Genomic DNA, 22,309 nt, shown 5'->3' with positions numbered 1-22,309 from the left:
CGCTTAACTTGGGAGTTCTTTGCCTGCATTCAGCTCAAAAGATATCCAGCTGGTGTTGTTTCCTTCCTTACTTATCCTTAATATATACTACTCTTCTCTGGACTCTCAGGGTATTACATCCTTGCAAGGCCATCTCACGTCGCCCATAACCCTGTTGTGTAGCTATTTATGGGCATTTCCTACACACAACATAAGGGCTATGATCATAACAAATAAAAAATTATTTTATTAATAAAAGCATGTACACATTTGTTTCACTAGAAAAAGTACATCTCTAGGATTAAAAAAAAAAAAACTAGGCACAAAACCCTAAAGATTGAGAAAGTGAGCCATCTTCTTGAATAAGAAAATTGACACAATCCATGGGGAGTCAAGAAAGCAATCATTAGGTCTATTTATAAGGATAATGATTCGAGCAATAAAGAAACATTAGTCTTCAAGAATCCACGTCTGATAAGGATGACACAAAAGGTTGCATTCCCTAACCTCCCCCACATAAACATAGTATTTCAAGAATCCATGCCTCGAATGGACAATTATTCAACTCTTCCTCGCTTTCAAGCTTCCCCAGCATAATCGATATTGATTTTGCATCCTACTAAAGATGCCTCTTGGTCACTCCCTAAAGGTGACCTTATTCTAAGGAACTAGTTGTCTGGATCTCTCCTTAGTACCCTAGAAAAACATTACCCCACTTCTCGAGTAGATGTCTGATCATTGCAAGCTAATCTCCCATTACCAACACTCTCATTCTCCTGACCATGCCCAAAAAATAATCCATATTCTAAGGACCCATCCATTCTATTCTCATCAACCTCAAGGAGTCGACCATTTTCCTAGACTTGATCCCCAAGACCCGATATCACCCCTTAAATAGGAAGTAATGTTGTGTTCCACCTAAAGGACCGAACTCAAACCCCTTCTCTTAGTATTACCTCTATGATCATACATGAGCCACAACCTCTACCCACATCCTCGATTGTAGCCATTAAAAAAGGCTCAAAACTAGAAATGATGGATAGTCTTAACCATCTCCATGCTTCACACCTCCTAAGAAGCCCCCCTTTTCTAATAGGTTAATCTTGGCTCTTACCCAGCAATGTGAACATATCTAGAAAGGTAACCCCCACAACCAAGGCAAACATCCCATCTAGTCTCTTCTAACTCCCTTTATTATCAACGCACATGATGATGACAATCTTCCATAACCACCAAGAGACACCATATTTTGTCAACAAGATTCTTTGCTCCTTCAACATTGTAGGTAATGAGAACAACAAATGTTTAGATCTAACCACTAGGAGAAAGGGCTCCCAAAAATATAATGGGAACATTAGATGCACCAAATTGCTTCAAGGCATGGCATTCTTTGAGAACTCTCATGTATGCATGCACCTTGGCAAGAACAATGTAAGGCTCGATTTTTGGGCCTTATCATCAAGAAGGCCAAGAGGAGCTAGCTCATGGGCAAAGAGAACTCTAAGGCTCAAGCTTCATCTCTTCCTCTCTACAACAGTCGCCTAGAAGTTTCCTTTCTCGTCCCTATTCAAGGTCGGCAATCTCGCATCCTTCCATGGTAGCGATGACAACCCTCGCGGATTTATACACTTTCAGCATCAGTTGACCCTATCTCTCTCAATCTCTCTCTTTGCTACTTTCTCTCTCTCTCTCTCTCTCTCTCTTTCTAAAATCGCAAGAAAGGAACTAGGGTTTCCAACCATCGTTGACCATCTCCAACATTTCTCCAGTCTCTATACCTCCATCTCTAGGACCGCTGACGGTCTTCCTCCTCTCCATTCACTTTGTCCGACGTCACTATCTCTAGTACAGCTAGCCTCTTTCAGCCATTGCACCGCTCTGCCATCTCCATTCTCCTTAGATCTAAGTCCCTCCTTATCTACTCAATACCATTGCGCTTCCACAAAAGTTGGTTTCTTAATCATGGTCATGAAATATCATATTCAAATTTCTTCCATAATTTTGAATCTATAATGGCTGGTGATACAATGGTGAACATTTCCAATGGCAATCTCAATGCAAATCCTAATCTACCAAGGACTTACCAACTTGTCGTAGTTGCAACTCAAGATATGGATATTGGAGACTTTGACGCAACCCAACCAAGAGGCGACTGAGAGAATCCCAAATCTTATATAACACTGTGAATAGGTAAATTGTATTATAGTGGCAATTGCTGCATTCATATTTTTCTAGACATCCTAGTATTTTTTTTATATACTATCACGATGTCATTTCTTTAATTGCATTTGGGAAAATAAAATTCATGTTGCTTGATCTGCGCATATTGACACTTATAGTTGATTGCATTTCCTTTAATTTGTATTTGGAAAATATGATTCATGATGTCGTGAATTGTGCATGTTGATACTTATATTTGATATATTGCATGTGGTATTTGTTAATACTAAATGATAGCATAAAATGTGTATTAAAGGGAGTAACTAGTTAGAATCATATATTGCTAACTATAGTAAAAATTAGTCATTGGTGCACCACGTATACATTAGCGTGAGAGTGGATCCGTCGAAATGGATCTTATGGGTGAGAGTCATTCCGCCCCAAGTTAATGGAGTATGTGAATTCTAGTTCTAATTTGTTTACTCCAAGATGTGCATATTTATTCGTCATCTCCTATTTTGTCTTAATTATTACTTGGCATGACATGGCATGATGATTTATTATTGATGCATTGATTCTATATTTCTCTCATTATAATGCTCTTTATCCCTCACTAAGTTAGTGGTAGACTTATCCCTTAATATTTTCATATTTGTAAGCTGACATTGACTCTGGCGATAAGGATCGTGGTAGGCGATTATAACTACATTTACCCTAGACACACTCCGGGTTACAACACGTTCACTACACTTTGATGAACTTATAAATGGAAACATTTATATTCTTTTCTTTTGTGTTCTAAATAATTTTGCCAATGTAACCAGCTGATGATTTTTGCTAGTGGGCACTTAAATTCTGAAATGATAGTCATGATCATTTTTGTGGTGAACTTGAAATGTTTAAAATAATATGTGGTAAATGATTCATTGTAAGGTTTACTGTTCCTTATTGGAGTCTACGACTTCTTAGGGGATAGTGCTGGTCACAGACTCTGAAATTGGGGCATGACAAACAAACTAAGGAATCACTTTCTTTTTCCCAACATCACCTACACCAAAGTATGCCCCCTCAATCTTTGGAAGCCTTTGAGGCCGCAACGATACCCCAAGATTTAGAGGTAAGAGGCGACATCTCAACTTAACTCATTCTCCCACAAGACCACTTCTTGAATGCTAGTTTTTTTTTTTATCAAAAAACATGTGATCCTAACCCCTCAGCCGAGGGATGGGTCTCCTTATGCCCTTGAATGGAATGAAACCAAAAGACCTTCTTGTCCATCTTTTATTTGAAGTTTTTCCCTTTGGCTTGACCATACTTTTTTTTCTCTTTCTTTTTAGTTGGTTTGGCATCGAGCACTCAAAAGGCTTTTCCCTCATCTTCCTCGAACTCCAACTAACCTTTTCAAGCAACAACTAGGAGTTCCTTAAGGGAAGAAGACTAGAACCCAAAAATCTAGCACCTCGTGAGCATAATTGGTGGTGAGCTCAATCTCCATAACATCACTATCTAGAACAAAAGAAAAAAAAAAAGGTCTTAGAAAGAATGACGAGGTAAATAATAACCAAAAGGTACTTGAAAAAAACATACAATGAGGGTCGAGTAAGCTAAATTGTGTAAACTACAGCCCATTGAAGGCATCAAACTTATCCTCAGCCACTTCCAGTTCTCAAGTGACATCCATAAGAATGGTCAAAAGGCACTAGTTCGACATTATCCAATCATTCTGAACGACCTATTTGTGACCCTTCAGCACGATGGGTCACGCAAAGAAGTACCTTTGCTTCTAGTGTGGGAGAGGGAAACTTGGAACGCCCTTTCACAATTAAGAATTTTCCTTTCCTTGACGCTGCTAAAAGCCAACCTCCTTTCTGCAACTCCTCACAGGGAAAATTCAAGAGGTTGAGGCACTTCTGATATCTTTGAAGGACCCTAAAGCCCCTCGATTCAAAGACTTGATGGAAAAAGAGGCACAGAAAGAAGTCACGAAAGCAAAGAAAATTGACCATTAATGCTTCTCATTTCACAAGAAGATAGACATGCAAAAAAAAGTAGTCTTCGACTCTTAACACTTGTTAGCAATTCGACGAACAGGAGAAATTCGGGACGATAAAAGTACGAGTATTATTTGGCTTGATATATTTAAATATGGTCAAAAATTCGAACAAACATTCGTCATTCTAAAAATATTCGGCAAAGATTTAATTTATATTTAATACGTTTCAACTGAATAAATTCGGTAATAAAAATTTAACATATTATATATATATGCATACACAAACATATTCCTAATAAATAAGACAACAACTCATTAAACATAAAAATATAATTTTATATTTTTATCAATATTACAAAATAAGAATTGTTAAAACGATGACAAAGAGAGCAAAGTTATGTATGGGATGATTGAATAATAATATTCATTAATATCTAAAAAATTAAAGGAGATGTGGGTGGAATTGGAAAGTGGGAACGGATACTGTTAATTATAAGGAGGTGTTTGTTAACCAAGATATGGGAGGATAAGGTCAAATATGGAAAGTATTTCGGATGTTTATTTTTTTCACCATGTTTGTTAAACTTATTTGGGTTTTTCTGAAAACGGGCTCACGTGACCTCTTATCTTACTTTTGTCAGATAAATTTATCTAAGGGGGGAGGTCAGATAAATTTATCTAACATTTTACAGATAAAAGTAAATTACACACATACCCTTCCATAAAACCTCACCTTGAAACGTCGTCCTTCACGTTCATCTTCTTCTCTTTTATTTTTAATTGTTGTTTACTATTCATCTTCACACTTCCACGGAATTAACAAAGGGAAGCTGTTCATCTTCCTTTCATTTTTTGTAAATCTTCTTTTCATTACTAGTAATCGTCGCCTCCCCCACAATCTTCTTTATTTCTGTAAATCTTCTTCTTTTCTATTTTCTATAAAAAGAACAATTGTAAATCTTCTTCTTCTCGTATTTTCTGTATATCTTCTTCTACATTTTTGTATATCTTCTTCTCGTATTTTCTGTATATGTATGTGTGTGTGTGTGTGTTATATTCTGTTCACTGTGACTTCTTCTACATTTCTAGAATCCTATATGTGTATGTGTATGTGTATGTGTGTGTGTTATTTCTAGAATCCTTTATGTGTATGTGTGTGTGTTATCTTCTTCTACATTTCTGTAAATTTTCCCACAGTGAATAGAATATTTTTATATTCTGTTCAATGTGGCTTCGTTTCCTGTGGAGGAGACATGAATATTTGCTTTAGATGTCTTATTTTTATAAAAATTTCCAAACGTCGTACAGTTTCATGATTTAAATTCTAACTTTAAATACAGTATATCGTGATAATATGTGAATTCAGAGAATTAGAGTTTTATTGTCACTGATGCTTCCATAGAACGCTCCATTTGAGTGTCTTTCATGTGTTGTTTCTCAACCCTTATGCATCATTAGTAACATATTTATATAATTATATTCTACGAAATTTTTCTATCTAAGTTATTTTTATATTTTGTTATAAAATACTTTTATTTTACTATAAAATGAGCAAGTAAAAACTTTTATTGAAAACCATTCCACATTTAGAGAATTTTTTATCAAGCAATCTATCATAAGTTATTGTGTCGAGAGTTGTGTGTGGGTATACTGTGTGATTTTTTTTTTTTTATTCATGCACTTTATTATTTATGCTGAACATAGCATTCATCATAGCACTTTGACATGTTCTCATATTAATCGTTCTTGCATTTTTTTCCTTCACTGATAACTGTGGATTATGTCAATTAACCCTTCTGGTGAAAGTTTCTTCATGATGGAAATAGTGATTACAAAGAGTCTACATCTATGATTTTAACTATCTCAAACGAACATGATAAACATGCATACTAAAATAACTAACACAAAAGAGTCCAAAAATTGAGGTTGTACCTTTCTAAAGCATTTTTCTAGCTGCTACACTAAAAAGTTAAAAAGTAAGGTATAATTTTTTAACATCACATAGGATATATACATTTTGCAAAAACAAACAATATAGCATTTAATTTTTATATAACATTTCCAATCCACATTGTGGCCTCTTTTTTAGTATTTGATTGTTCAAGAGTAATCATTTATGTGTTGAAAAATAATGTTCTTTGGCCAAAAGTTCTTATTAACTCTTTTTTTATTTTTTCTATTTGTAGTTGTAATGGATAATATTGATTTTGAGGAGTTTGATATTGAATGGGACGAGGACCAAGGTAGTTAAAATCGGGATTTTAAGTGAGATCGAAAAAGGGTTCATAAAATTGGATCGTAAAATTGTAAGATTTTAGAGATAATTAAAAAATAAACTTTAATTTTTTATAAATATATGTTTATAATAACATAATTTTATAAAAATAAATTAATATCATTTAATAACCTAATTATTCCTTATTATAACTCAAAAGATGATGCTTCTGAAATATAATTCAAAACTAACATGTTGGTATAGGCAATTTAGAGACAAAATATAGCTTAAAATTCTTTAGAGGATAATTTCAATATTTTCCATTAGATTTAAGTTGTAATTTATACTTGAAGCGTAAAATCATTTGGGGTATCTGAAGCATAAAATCGTAAAATTGTACACCTAAAATTGGAATTTTATAGATTTTATCCCAAATAAGATTTTACATGGGATTTGAATCGTTTGGGAGTCTTCGAAGCGTAAAATCATAAAATCGTACGAGTAAAATTAGGATTTTAACAATAATGACGAGGACTCTTGGGACATTGATGATAATCCTGAGGGATTGTTATGGTTGATAATTATAATATGTTGGTTGCTTAGATCTATAGCAAGTGTTGTTATAGCTATTGCGAAAGTATCAGAATTTAGTTTGGATGAACCTACCTCCTGTAAAGTAGGAAATCCTAGTAGAGATCTAATTTATATCAAAATGAGGTCATAGATGGAACAACTTAACAAGTTGCCTCCACATTGACACAACTGCAATATGCACTATAAGAATGGATATGAGAACTTTTGGTCTATTATGTAATTTGTTAAGGTATGTTGGTTTAAAAGGAACTAGGTTCGTCACAATAGAAGAGATGGCGGTTGTTTTTCTCAATATTTGTGTGCATTGTATGAAAAATAGATACCAAAACACTGATTGGACTAGATCAAGGCAAACCATTAGTAAGATTTTTCATAAAGTTTTGTCTACCATCTTAAAACTTTACCCAATGATGATTGTGGATCCTAATCCAGTATCAACAAACTGCTTGGAAATGCCTTGGAAGTTTTTTGAGGTAATCCTTTATAGTAATTTTGAATTAGCTTCGAAATTACACATTAATTATATATTAACGTTAAAACATTTACATTTCGTATAGGGTTGTTTAGGTGAACTAGATGGCACGCATATTAAAGTAATAGTGTCTGAAGATAAAAAGACTCGTTACAAAAATAGAAAAGGCAAAATTTCCACCAATGTGCTTGGAGTAGTTGATAGATTTAGCAGGTTTGTGTACATTTACTCAAGATGGGAAGGTTCGGCAGCTGACAGTAGGGTTTTGAGATGTGCAATAACAAAACCTAATGGCTTCAAAGTTCCAACTGGTAAATTATGTAAAAACTTATCTTCAAATTTTGTAAGTTATTAGATATTTAACTAATTAATTAATTTTTTTAACATTTACAGGAAAATATTATTTAGTTGATTTTGGCTATACAAACGGACCTGGTTTTTTGTCACCATTTAAGGGCCATCGATATCACTTAGGAACCTTCGGAAGTGGACATCCTCCTCCTTCAAATCATGAGAAGTACTTCAATTGGAGACATTCCCAAGCACGCAGTGTAGTTGAGAGAGCTTTTGGTAGTTTAAAGAATCGTTGGAAAATATTAGGCTATGGATCTTACTACTCTACCGAAACAGTGAACAAAATTATTATTGCTTGTTGTATTTTACAAAATTTCATTTATAAGGAGATGGGAACATTAGTTGATGAATATGTAGAGGATATCTACAATGAGTTGAATACTAACATTGATGATAGTGTAAATGTTGTTGAACTAACCGCAGAATGGATAGCGTGGTGATTGCATAAAGCCCAGGAAATGTGGAATGAGTACACAACTAGGCAGAATTGAGAAATTTTTTCGTTGTTTAATGAATTATGTATTGTGTGATATGCAGAATTGAACAATTTTTTTTGTGTACCATGCAAATATGGAGTGTTTTGTAATGAACTATAGAATTGAATTTTTTTTTGTAAGTTTTGTTATTTGCGAATTGTAGAATTAAATTATGCATGTACTAAAAAAAACTCATTGTTCTTATAATTTTATGTTTGTCAAATTTGAAATTTTGACTTATTTATAATATAATTTATTTGTTTCTATCTTTCTGCATTTTTTAACCATAAAATTTATAAGCGTTTTTTTAATTATTGTTTTAAACAGAGATGGAAAACATAGATAACTCAACGAATTCTAAAGGAAAAAATGTAAGAAAATCTAGAGGTACTTCTCATACTAATGATGGTGGAGAAGGCAATAGATCTAGAAGGTCGCGGAGGGTAAATGAAGAACGGACTTTATTAAATTTGTTAAAGGAGTTAAGTCAGGATCCTAAGTTCAAGCAAGATAACCAGTGGAAATGTGGTTACTTGGCTAAACTACAAGTTAGGCTAAAGGCCATTTATCCCGATACAAACTTGAAAGCTGTACCACATATCACTTCAAAGATGGATACTTGGAAGAGGTTTTACAATTGTCTTCAAACTTTGATCAATAACACTGGATTTGGTTGGAATGATAGACTAAAGATGATTGAGTGTGACAGTGAGGAGGTATGGGCCAAGTTTGAAAAGGTAATGATTAATTTATTGAATTTTATTTTACTAATTTTGTTATTATTTATTTGATTTAGAAAAAAATTCATATTGATGACAAATATTTAATTTTAAATTTGCAGAAAGACAAATATGTGAAGTATGTGAGAGGTAAATCCATGTCATACTATGATAATTGGGTGGAAATTTGGGGAAAAGATAGAGCCATCGGGGAGTATGCCCAGTCACCTGTTGAAATACTCCAAGACTTGAACAATCATCAAGAACAACAACCAGGAAAGGACGAGGTTAACAATTTGGAGGAGCAAGGAGAGGAAGCTGCATCAACCGAGACTATTGCCTAATTCTAGCAAGAGTGGGAGTTAAAAAAAGAGAAGGATGGGGGCAGATAGCTCTTCAAATGAGCTTTCAATTGTTAGTAATTCTATTAACAAGCTATCAAAGACAATGGAGAAAAGTTTGTGCTCAATTGATGACAAATTAGGAAAGAGATCATTATAAAGGGAAGAATTAGCCAAATTTCTAGATGCTATCCCATTTGGAAACATAAATGAGAGGTTCATGGTTGCTAGTGAAATTGGAAGAAAGCCAGAATTACTTGATCATTTCTGCATTAGTGCTCCTGCTGCGAGAATTGATATGATTAACTATGTCCTTAGTTATTTGCAATAGAATTGGGATATTAACTATTTGGTAAAGACACATAATGGCTATTTTGATTTTGATATAATTAGCTATGTCCTTAGTTATTTACAATAGGTTGGGATATTAACTATTTGGTAAAGACATGTAATGGCTACTTTGGTTTTGATATGATTAACTAATTGTTTGGTAGTAATAATTGTTTGGTAAAGGCACATAATGACTATTTTGATTTATTGTTAAACATTAAATTTTTAATACAAAAATTTATTTTATATTTCTATTTTATTTGCCTATGGCTAATTTTGTTATATTATTATAAGAGAGCATGATATTTATTTTTGAAATAACTTCTTGTTGATGTTAACAAATAATTTTGAATGAATTTGGTAATAAGGATATTTTGGTAAAAAAAAACTCTTATCTTGGTGCTTATCATATGTATTAACAAATAAATGGAAAGAAAAAATACAGTTACCAGTGAATTTTAAAAAATTTAACAAACAGTCTAATAGAAATCTTAGAATACTTCTCGACCTTATCTTGACCATTTCATATCTTGGTCCAAAAAACATCGAATCTTATCTTGATACCACCTTATATTACTCATTTTAACAAACGCCCCCTAAATATATTAAATAATAGAATTATCATAAGCCATTAGTCATAATAATAATAATAAAAACATTACTATAAGAGTCTGTTGCACATGGCCTGCAACGAATTTTTGATATGCGTTTTATACTTCTTAAATTTAAAATACGTAAATTAATCCAAATATTGTAAAAATATGCAAGTATAATACTTTTGATAAAAATATTAAATAATTCATGTATAATATGCAAATAATTTGATGAATTGCTAACAAGCTCTTAACTCTCTATTTTCAAGAAATCAGAGGTGACAATATTCTAGAGAGAAAACTCTACCGTGATACTATGTAAAAGAGAGAAAAAAAAAAAAAAAACTTCTTAGGTTTATTCCCCTAATTTTTTAATCTTTCTAAGTTCAAGCTCACGAACAAAAGGGTTGAAGAGCAACTTTGTCATGTTTCTTGGTCCAAAAGGTGAAATCGCTCACTTCGGGCGCCCCCCACACCCGGCCCGACAGACGTGGGGGGAGATTAATCATGGTGACCCAACCGGACGCAGTGGCTAGACCCGAGCTCAACTTTGTCATGTTTCTTAATTTGACCGTTAGTGAGGCATTCCCAAGTTGGCCTCGAGAAGTCTAATAGACATTTTTCTTATACAAATTGCACACGGAGATTTGCATCAACATCCACCTCAACAGCATTAATTCGAGTCACGAGGAATTTTGTAGAAACAATTCACAAACGTTATTATTAATATATTAAAAAGATATTTTCAAAGCCTTATTCAACGTTATCCTACCATTCAAATAACAAACTCGATACCTAGCCTTCAGGGGCATAGCTAAGTGGTAAAGGGGTAGGCTGAAAGCTTGTCTGAAGGTTCCTAGTATGGGTTCGATTCATGGGGAAGCAAAATACTTCTTCTGGGGAAGATCTTAGGATTATATTAGTGGTACTAAGACCTACTACCCTGGTCATTTGGACACATCCCTGAATTTATCTCTTCAGTGTAGCTCTAGAGGTAGAGTGACTGAAGAAGTCAATAATGAAGCGTAATCCAAAAACAAAACAAACCCGATACCTAATAATATATGACCTGAAAGGAAAAATAATCCCACACTAGATTTCTAGCGATGATTTAATAACCGAATTGGACCGGGTCACTTCAATCGGTAAAACCAAGAACTATTCCAATTCAAGGTTAATAAAAATAGACCATGAGTGTAGAACTCGAACAGTTTAGTGCATCACTAAGAGGCTGTTTAATAACACACATTTTTCATTAAAAAAAATATTTAATTATGTATAATTATTACACACAGAAATAATTAAACACCTTTAACCTTTAACTTTTTTATAAGAAAAGTTATATATAATACAAACATTTAAAACTTATTTTCATGAAATTTATTTCCTAAGAGAGATAATTTTTATTTTCTAAATAATCATTACTTAAAATTAAATTCTTAATAATACAATCAAACACAACCTAAACAAATTAATTATGATTAATATGGGAAACTACACTAAGGCTATATTTGTGAGGTTTGGAGAGGAGGGGGAAGGGAAGGGAAGGGTATAAAGAAGAAAAGAAAAGGAATGAGAGGGATTGGATGGGCTGCGACCCTTTCCCATCTTATTTTTAAATATCTTGTAATACCATCCGCCCAATCTAAACATAACCTAAAGAAACATGACGATGAGTTGCCTCCTTGAAGAAGACCTGGAAGTGTACCTGCAATGGACAGAAACAAGCGCACCAGAATGTCTCAATTATAGATACACAAGAGCTAATCATTTCTTCAATTCTGGAATAAAGCACCACCATACCCCTCTACAAATTTACTCCCCGGCATCATCAGATTCAGGTCCTACAAGTCATCTTTAAACACAAAAACAAAAACCAAAACCAAAACCAAAACCAAAAACCCAAAAAAAAAGGGATGGAAAAGGTAGAAAGAAAAACGAACGAACAGGCTAACGGAACTATAGACCATGATTAACACATTGCATGCGTGGCATGCTGTTGCATCCAATCTCCTATATGGCTCTTTTGGTGGACGAGGTTCATACAGAGGAAGATCGTACTCCTCAAATCTGTCTGGGGGAGCACTGCAATTACATTGCTGCTCTCACGACTCCTCGGGCAGCCTCCCGCTTCAGTTCTGCTGCTTTCCCACTGCCTCGGAAGTACATGTATACTTGCTGCACAATGTCACAAAATTCAGCAAGGAATAAGTAAAAGGCGAAACCAAAAAGGAAGAAAAAAACATCGTGCAAACATGGTCATCCATGCTGCATCAATTTTCCGGCGTTCGGCTGGCTTAAAGCAAAAAAAAATTAAATGATGACTGAAGAAGGATCAGACCTGAATAACCCAGATGCTGAGCACAACTTCGAGACAGAATAATCCAAATCCAATGAAGTAGAATATCTGTGCGCGAGGAAATCAATTCGATGAACGACTTCAAAGAAAATTGAGAAAAAAATTTACCAGAACATATATAAATGAAAAAACACAGGGATCAAGCTTACCCCAACTATAAGGTGATCACTTATGACATCCACTGCAGGCAGGATACCACTGTTTAAAATTACCATACGAACAAAATCATTGGCCGTCATAATGCTATAGGCAATCACTTGCATAAGCAGTAATAGTTCAGTATAGTATACCAGACCCAAAACTTAAGAACAATAAATACGTAATTTAAACCCTCAAACGATTACAGTATAGGAATTAGCTGATACGCTAAAGACAAAACTAAGAATAAGTTGAAAATATCAGCAAAAATAGTGAGAACACATTACACAAAACCCACCCCCCTCAACTAAAAAACAAGCAAAGAAAAAAGAAAAGGGCACCGTCAATAAACAAGACTCCCCAGTTTGTAAGGATTGAAAGAAGGTCGTCTTTGAACACACCCTTACCCCAATTTGCAATAAATCTGTTTCTACAATTTGAGCCCTGACCTTCAAGTGACAAAAGAGCAAGCTAGCCGTTGCTACCAAGACTTGCCCTCAAACAAAACAAAGACAGGAAAAAAAAATGTTTGCTTCTAGAATGCATCTGTTTTAAAACTGAGCTAGTCAAGAAAGTCCCAAAGAAAATTGCTTAATGTATGACCTTAATTAGGAAGATAGAACTTGAGAGAGAACTTACGTGAGAGATTTCCCTTTGAAAACTATTGGAGGAGCAACAGCAGCAAATATGCAGAACCCAATATGAACCTATACATAGTGCCCAATAGATAAGTAAGGCATTCTCCATTACAAGAAGATATAGCAGGACAGACTATAGCACATGAAATCTTACCAAATAGAAAAGGAAAAACCACCCAAACTTCAAGGCACTTTCTTTCCTGAAATATGGATAACAGTATTAACTAGAGGGATAGCAACCAGTTCATGACATAACCACAGGTCAGAATCACAAGATAGCTGTTGTACAAGAGATCCATGACATGATAAAGCTCCACCATACCAATTAAGGTATCTTTTTTCTTTTTGGCAAATCTTTCATTTAATATAAAATCTTCATGAAAGAAGAAAAGATTATTGCATCCAAGCTTATCCAATCCATAGCCCAGGCACCAGATAACAATATATTCACATTGGCGAAGTTCCATCTTATCAATCCACCATGTTCGCAGCTTCGCCATTTCATAGATCTCCCATACAGTCCAGATTCAGATAGGATCAATTTGTTCAACAATGACTAACAAATACAAATTTATGCACTGGAAAAAAAAAAGATTAACAAATACAAATTCAAGAACATAGAAATTAGTACCTAAAGGCACGATATAATGGACGATACCACAAGACATATGCCAGTGGGACCCCGGATATGAAGTATATAATAGCAAGAAACCAAATTTTTACACCTACAGCAAGACAAGCAGAACCATGAATACAGGACAAGGTCCAACAGTAATAACAAAATGTATCAGTAAAGAAATAAACAACAGACTATAACATTATTAACAAACCACAGACTAGAACATCATTTTTTTGCTTACAAACCTTCCCCTTTAATCCATGCTGCAGTAGTAGCCACAATATTCCATAGAAGACACCCAAACAATCCTGCATCCATCAGCATTTATACACCATTAGTTTGGACCACCCTGACTAATTTAAACATACAAATGGAAAGAATCACCCAAGCATGCATAAGCCATCATATCAATCTAAAATATAAACATGAAACTTCCCTACAAAATAAGATATTTTATCCCGCTTGGAAAGGCACTCACTTTACCAATGTAACAATGTTTGACCAGATGCAGTAGGAGATTCAGCAAGTCATGAAACTGGAAATGGAATAGCTAAGGAGATTAAGAAAATATATACTTTTTACTTTCAAGCAACTCCCGTTAAAAACCATATGATTTTCATATAAACAGGGGACCATCAGGCCTCACAGTCAAGTTTTAATATTGCAACCCAATAGCTAGTAGATCTAGAAAGAAAAATCTTGGACAGAAACATTAGGCAAAGGGTTATATAGAAAATAGTTAATTAAGAAGAAAGCATCCATCTAAAGGAATATTCAAGTAAAATTTGGCATTCATTCATTTTGAAAAATTGGTCCCAACCACCTCCCACACAGAGAGAATGAGGGAGAGGAAGGATACATTTTCATGGTACTTGGTGGTTTTACACAAGAATTTCTCTATCTTGAACCAGCTGAAATTATACAATATTCAGGATCAGGAAACTTGTAGGGTTCTGCATTCTTGCAGTAACATCCTGGACAAGAATACCATGGGACAAAAATAAAAACACGTTGATATCGCAAGAATCATGAACCCTTCAAAACAACAAAAAAATTGCAAACAAGTTTACCATCTTAACCCACTTCAATACATCCAACATTTTATGTGTACAAAAATTAGCACATAACAAATTTATCAGATGCAAAGAATGAACACAACATTTAAAAATCTTTCTGCAGTGCACTAGGCTCTCCACTTTTAGAGTGTCCAAGAAGGGTCATTGTTTCCATAACTCAAACTTGTAATCTCCTAGTCACAAAAGGCGCAACCTTCTGGTTGCTACCAAAACTCACCCTCAATGACCACAAGATTTCCCCAAAATAAAATTAATAATAATAACATTGACATACCCAACAATGTTGTGAAGGCAACATACTGCAATTTCTGTAGATGAATAGGTATTTCGTTTGCAATGTCATGATGGATGATCGGAAAAAATGGGGGCCAATTTTTCTCCTCAAGAACAATACCAGCTGCAAAGGAAAAACAAGATAAGAACCCCAACTTTCATATTGCCAAGCAGAACTACAAGATATTCAGGTGCTAAAATGAAGGAACAAATCAAAGAGAAGAAAATAATTCTGTGAGAAGGGGAACTTATAATCATTCTCTCAAAGAGGCTGTTTCCACAAAGGGGGGAGGATCATTTTTGTAAGCAGCATATCCTTGCTTTGCAAAGAGGCTGTTTCCCCAACTCAAAAGAATAACCTTATTGTTGCTACCAAGGCTCACTCCCAATCATTAGTAAGAGAAGAGAGGGAGGGAGGGAGGGAGGAAGAATGAAAGGAAGAAAAAAAGAAACTACCAAAAGGATAAATTTGAACTGCCTTACATATAGGTAGATGGTTTGCAAAGAGCCTGTTTCTACAACTCAAAAGAGGAACCTTACTGTTGCTACAGAGGCTCACTCGCAATCATTCCTCACAGATGAGAGGGGGGAAGAAATGAAAGAAAAAAGAAACTACCAAAAGGATTAATTGAACTGTCTTACAGATAGATGCTTCCCCACCCACCCACCCCAAAAGAAAGGTCGATTCTTCTCATGTAAAGTAAACACTGGATAGTTAGATCTTGTAGAGGACTACATGCTACAGGTACTCAACCATAATATATGATAACAAAGGAATAAAGTATAGCAGAGAACTATGGAGTACCTCGGGCTGCTGCCTCTTCTTTCCGTCTCACATCCTGCATGGTTCAATAAAACAACAATACGGGTAATATTCATCTGATTGCAAGGAAATTTACTAATACAATGACATATCAGTCTTAACCCCACCAGGTGGGGTCAGCTGCAACATAAATTCTAGCTCGTCAATTATCTCTATTTATTGCCAAAGGAAATTTCCTAATATGTTTAAATAATTTCCATAGAAGAGTCTTGACTAAATAGATCTCAAATGCATCTCTGAATATCAACAGACATGCCAACACCCAAGTAATCGCTGTTATTGACTGGGTCACCTCATATCACTTTCAAGCATCGACACTTGTGGAAAATGGTTATAAGCATTACAAAAGGAGATGCCAGGTAGATATCTCAATAAAAAAAAATCTGAAAAATATTCAATCATGATACGATAAAGATATATCATGTGACAAAAGTCAGCTAAGAGTTCACATTTTTTCCTCTAGAAAAATTTGCTTGATGAAATGTATGAAAGAATCATCTAGATCCTATAGAAATCCAAGATGGGCCTGAGCTTCCACTTCAACCACAAAACAGCATCACCAGGGCATCAGAAACAGTGAAATGGAAAGAAATCCACATACAGCAAAGGGATATAGGTGACCCAGTATCTCATGAAGTGTTCATGTATAACCAAAGTTGAAAGTTCCAGCTGTAGTACCTGTTCCCTCTTTCTTAATTCAGCCTCCTTAGCTTGCAGCTCCTTTTCTTTCTTTCTCAAATCCTAAATTCAGAAACACCGTAATTATAAGACTGAAAAAATGTATATAAAGAAATACAACCACCCTAATGTAGACTAGCAACCACCTAATTATAAAAGTTGACCCACCGCAGCTGTATCAAGAGGAATATCAACTGGAGGGGCACTGCGGTCATAACTGAAATCTACAGGCTCAGGAGGAAGAGGAGAAAGCCTCGAAGTTGGATTCTGCAAATAAAGGGGAGAACAAAAGATTTTAAGTCTAAAAAGGGGGGCATATGCAAATTGAAAGAAACCAAACCACTCAATGTTAACAGAAATGCTTGCATATACTAAAAGGTGCAAGAACATAAAGTCACCATTGAAGTAGCATAGCAAAGAAGCATTAAGTAGAACAAAATAAAAGAAACAACATAACCATCTAAAGCATGGATCACAGTTGTGAAGCCCATTCTGTACCAGTGGTACTATACCGTAAGGAATCTGGCACTAAATGTTGGCTGTTTCGTTCCAGTTAAAATAAGTTGATACCAGCAGTAACAGACAATACTGATGGTATCACAGTGTTTCTTTCCAGTTAACATACCACTTGATACCGGCAGTACAGACAGTACTGACAGATATCACAGTGGTACAGCAATAGCATTTGTCCAATCGAAAACAAACTGAAAATCATCCCACAAAGTTCCACGGGTAACGACTCCAACCAGTAATAAATTGAAAATCTGACCACCAAAGATTTTGGGAGAAACGAAGCAGATGGATGAATACTGGCTCAGCCATGGGTTACGGAAATCAAATCAGACAGTGGTTACGATTTACCTTTGTGCTTCCTGCCAAGAATATTGGATGGTGAGCAAATAGTTAGGATATGTTTTCTGAAATGAGGTCAACAATGGAGATGTGAAGTTAATGATTGGATTGGATTGTGTGATTTTAATACTCGGTTCTCATTGGTGGAACTGCTTCCCATGAGTGTAGATCAGATTGCTCGCTCATTTTATATTGAGGCAGCCCTCAGTGAGAATAGGATCCATAGCAGTTATGGTTTATATTAGTTTATTTTTCTTCTTATGATGTTTTCTTTAATGATGGTATTGTTATGTTCTGATGCTATTACATTAAAATGTTGTTTAGAACAACTCCTCATAATAATGATGATTTTGTATGTTTCTATAATGTCATTTTGTATAAAAGAAACATTATAATTGTACATGTTTTTTTATAATATATAAAATTGATACATTTATAACAATATTTCTAAAATAGTACCCAGTATGGTACTATATTATATCGATAACAAATTTGGTAACTTGTCCAGTATGGTATTGACAACAGTGGCATAATGGCATGGATAACCACAGAAACTAATGAAAACATGTGATAAAAGGCAGATTATTATGATACTTACACCAACCACACACACACCCGATCTGGAATATTGCTCTGAAAGTCCATAAAAATATATAAGCTTGTAGATCTCCACAATCAGGTTTTTAGCTTGCCTCTTAAAAAGTATTAACTATCAGGAAAGCAGAAAGAGCAGAGCAATTGATAAATTTCTTGACTCTGTGTGTGTGTGTGTGTGTGCATGGATAACCACAGAAACTAATGAAAACATGTGATAAAAGGCAGATTATTATGATACTTACACCAACCACACACACACCCGATCTGGAATATTGCTCTGAAAGTCCATAAAAATACATAAGCTTGTAGATCTCCACAATCAGGTTTTTAGCTTGCCTCTTAAAAAGTATTAACTATCAGGAAAGCAGAAAGAGCAGAGCAACTGATAAATTTCTTGACTGTGTGTGTGTGTGTGTGTCAATGAAGTTCCTTCTATCAGTATCATGAATGGATTGACAAATGATGAATGAATAGAAAGAGAAATGGAATAACACATCCAATACATAAAAGTATCATCATAGGACAACTCGATCTTATTTTTTTGAATTAGGACTGAAGTTTTGTGATAGATACCGTGGGAGTAGAATCAATGAGTGTACTCAACTAATTATACATGGATTTAGCCAATACAAGTATTTGAGGAATTTATTTGCAATAAAAAAGAATTTGAAATACACTTGAATAAATGCATGATTCGCTGATAAAAGTCAGTGAATCGCATCACCAATAGCATCAAAAGATTATCCAGAAGCAAAGACTTTGTAGGCCAACTCCTTAGCATCAAGTGTCAGTCTTTCAGCTTCAAGTCAATTCACTGTCACTCACCTTTAATAATGCAGTAATTGCTTGTATGCAAAATTGCAACCCATCGTCAAAATGAAAGGATAGTGAAAAAAAATACATAGATGAATGAAGGTCAAATGTCAAACGAGACAGAATCCTCCTGTCTAAAACTCAAAACATTTTCCAACATCTCTAGCCTTCTCTCTACTTGAGGAAAAACTGACATGCAAAAGCTAACAAACAAATCAACCCAGTCTGCTCACACCAGTACACGAAATCACAGTAAACTAAAGCAACAACATATAACTTGACAAAAGAGAAAATCATGCAATTGCTACTAGATTTCTAGAAGAAAAGATAAAATTAACTTACAGTTGTCGTATAAAATGTACCCCCACCATAGTTCGACTGTCCTGATGTTTTTCCCCAGCCTGGTTGTTCCTGGTAATAAAATGATGTCAACAAGGACGGTAGAATCAAAGTATTGACGACAGAGAAGTTGCATCAAATACCACAATCAGCTCTGCATAGAAATAGCTACAATTTTAAGGAGTAAGATGAATATACACATGTGCATATATACACTCCTCCAGGAATGCGCAAGCAAATGGATCACTAGTTTATTTTACACCAGTCATCACAAACACAGGTTGCAACCAGATAAGATGATTATCTGGAAGGACTTCTTCTTATATCATCAATTCAAGGAGCTTTTTTACAATCCAAGTAATAATTCCTGATCTAGACAAAAACAACCCATAAATCTTCCCCCAAACAAATCGCTCCAACAACCTATTGCAGTTGTCCGTAGGAACAGTCAAACCGTTCGAGCACCTCCTCGATTACGCCAACACCACTATGTACCAAACTAATTGGTTATACATACACACAAGCATATCACGAGAAACAAGCGATAATTACTCTTTCGCCAGCCCACAAAGAACAGACAAGGCACGAAGCAGGAGATCTGAATTCTCAGAGAACCAAACGAGGAAGTTAAAGATCAATTCACTACAGAAATACACCGATCGCGAAGTCAAACAAGTTGACCAAGCCCCAAAGCAACGAAAAAAGCCCTAAACTCCACTCTTACCAGAAACAAAACCGCTTCGACTCCAAATTACACTCATAAACCACCGAAATCCAGAACTTCACCTACATACACATGGTCATGTATGTAGGAATGTACATAACTACATATAAACGTATATATATATATATATAGAGAGAGAGAGAGGGAAGGAGAAGCCGAGGAGCTTACAGCAAAGGGATTGACTTCTTCTTCTTCGTCGAAGGGGTTGCGATCGTACCGCCCGGCCATGGATGAGCGCAGTTGAGAAGAGGAAAAAAATCGGAGAGAGACGCGAAGATGGGAGAAATGGAGGAAAAAGGCTTAGGAGAGAAGGAACAATTCTGCAGTTTCAAACATGGGGGAGAAGAAAAAGGAGAAGGGAAAGAGGGGACTTGTCTTCGGTCAGGACAGGTCAGCCAGCGCGAGCTTTGCTTTCGGTATACACCGCCGACTCTTTTGGCACCTCTCTCCTCCTCTGGTGGTAACAAACAGTGAGTCGGATTTATTTAATATGGAAAATTGCAAGGACATTAACATGAGGGGGCAATTAAATTTAGAATCTAGAAGGATCCTTCAAATTTTCAAATACCCCCTTATTTATATATATATATATAAACAAACAATCCAAGATTTTCAAAATTGGTGTCCCAATTCACTCCAGAGCGCTCACCGAAAGTCCGTGCCACCAACCGGACAATTGACAACCCCCCTCCCCCCAGTAAAAAGGTAATTAAATCTGGATGTCGTTTTCCATTTTTAGTTTCTGTTTAGTTACTCTGCCTTTGTTTGTGAAATATTTTGCAATTTAGAATAAAATAAAAAGAGATTTTTACGACTTTTATTTTCTTCTTTTAACTTTTATTTTCTCATCCTTGCCACCAAAAATGTCACTATAGGAGTTAGACGACAGTTTCTAATCGTTACTAACGACATTATATCGATGACTCTTCTACTTAAGAATCACTTGTGTTATATGAATTGTTCAAATTTTTAATAATTTTTAATTATAGTTGAGACATGAATAAATATATATATAATTTATTAAAATGAGTAAGATAAGATTATATTAAAATAATATTAAAATATTTTTCAAATCAAGATATAGAATAGTTAAGATAATGTTGAAAAATATTTTAAAATTATTATCAAACTGTTTATTAAATTTTTTGAAATACACTGGAAGACATTTGAAAAAATTATTAAGGGAAAAAAATAAATACATTTGAAAAAATTCAGAAAAGAAGTCACGTGATTTCTTTTTCAAGAGTCATCAAATAAATTTAATAAATAGATTGAAAATAATAAGAAATTATAATACTTTCCATATCTTATATTCTTTTATCTATATCTTAATTAATAAATACAATCTTAAAAAATAAATTATAATGTACATTCTTGAGATTTAACTTAAATCACATATAATAATTCTCATAAACTGAAAATTACACTATCTCCTTAGCTTTAGTAAATTAAAGTAACTTTGCCTCTTTATTAAATGACCACTCATAATTTTTTTAATTTAGGCAAAATACCCTCTCTCTCTCTCTCTCTCCAATTGATCAAACCCTTTATATTGCCTCTACTATCTTTCTTCAACAAGGGTGATGATGGTGGCAACAATTTTTACTCCTTCTCCCTTTCTCTCTTTCTTTCTCTATTTCCCTCTCGCATTGTTGTTGTTGAACCCTTCTCTCTCTCTCTCTCTCCCTCCCTCCATTCCTTTCTATTTTCCTCTTTCAACAAAGACCACTACTGGGGACTTTTAGGGCTTTGTGGATGGTAGTAAGCCACTATTAGTGTGTTTTTATATATTTTTTTTTAAATTTTCATAGATTCACTGAACTCAAATAAAATGTGCATATAAAATATAAAAAATGTATGATCCAAAATAATTATAAATTTAAAAATATTGTTAAACATAATTAGATATTTTTAGTTTATATTTAAATTAGTATATTTATATATTCAAATATCTATGAATATATACTACAAAATATATTTTTAAGATAAGTCATCTGTAATTAGAAAATATGTTCAGAGAGTGTCCAAAACAATGCAAAAGGGTAAAATAGTAAATTAACTTAATTCTTTTAATTATAAAAGAGATCACTATCATATCAGTTTTAGAATATAAGTGAGAGTCCCCTTAAATCTTAGGCGTACCAGCATAGCATA

General features: G+C 34.5%; 1 protein-coding gene across 1 annotated transcript; it reads right to left on the bottom strand.

Moving 5' to 3' along the window:
• Positions 1 to 11,952: 11,952 nt before the first annotated feature.
• LOC127796070 (secretory carrier-associated membrane protein 3-like) lies at positions 11,953 to 20,616 on the bottom strand. Its single transcript, XM_052328132.1, has 13 exons — positions 20,324 to 20,616; positions 19,435 to 19,503; positions 16,999 to 17,097; positions 16,831 to 16,893; positions 16,135 to 16,168; positions 15,331 to 15,453; positions 14,226 to 14,288; positions 13,993 to 14,086; positions 13,516 to 13,561; positions 13,363 to 13,430; positions 12,735 to 12,783; positions 12,568 to 12,633; positions 11,953 to 12,404 (listed from the first exon to the last, which is right to left on the bottom strand). Exons 1-13 carry the CDS (start codon positions 20,381 to 20,383, stop codon positions 12,318 to 12,320), a joined length of 921 nt encoding a protein of 306 aa, XP_052184092.1. The 5' UTR covers positions 20,384 to 20,616; the 3' UTR covers positions 11,953 to 12,317.
• Between the last annotated feature and the right edge of the window lie 1,693 nt (positions 20,617 to 22,309).

This window comes from Diospyros lotus, chromosome 2, assembly GCF_014633365.1.
Source record: "Diospyros lotus cultivar Yz01 chromosome 2, ASM1463336v1, whole genome shotgun sequence".
Classification (NCBI taxonomy): domain Eukaryota; kingdom Viridiplantae; phylum Streptophyta; class Magnoliopsida; order Ericales; family Ebenaceae; genus Diospyros; species Diospyros lotus.
Note: the sequence above shows the minus strand (reverse complement) of the source record. Positions and strands in the feature narration are given on the sequence as shown.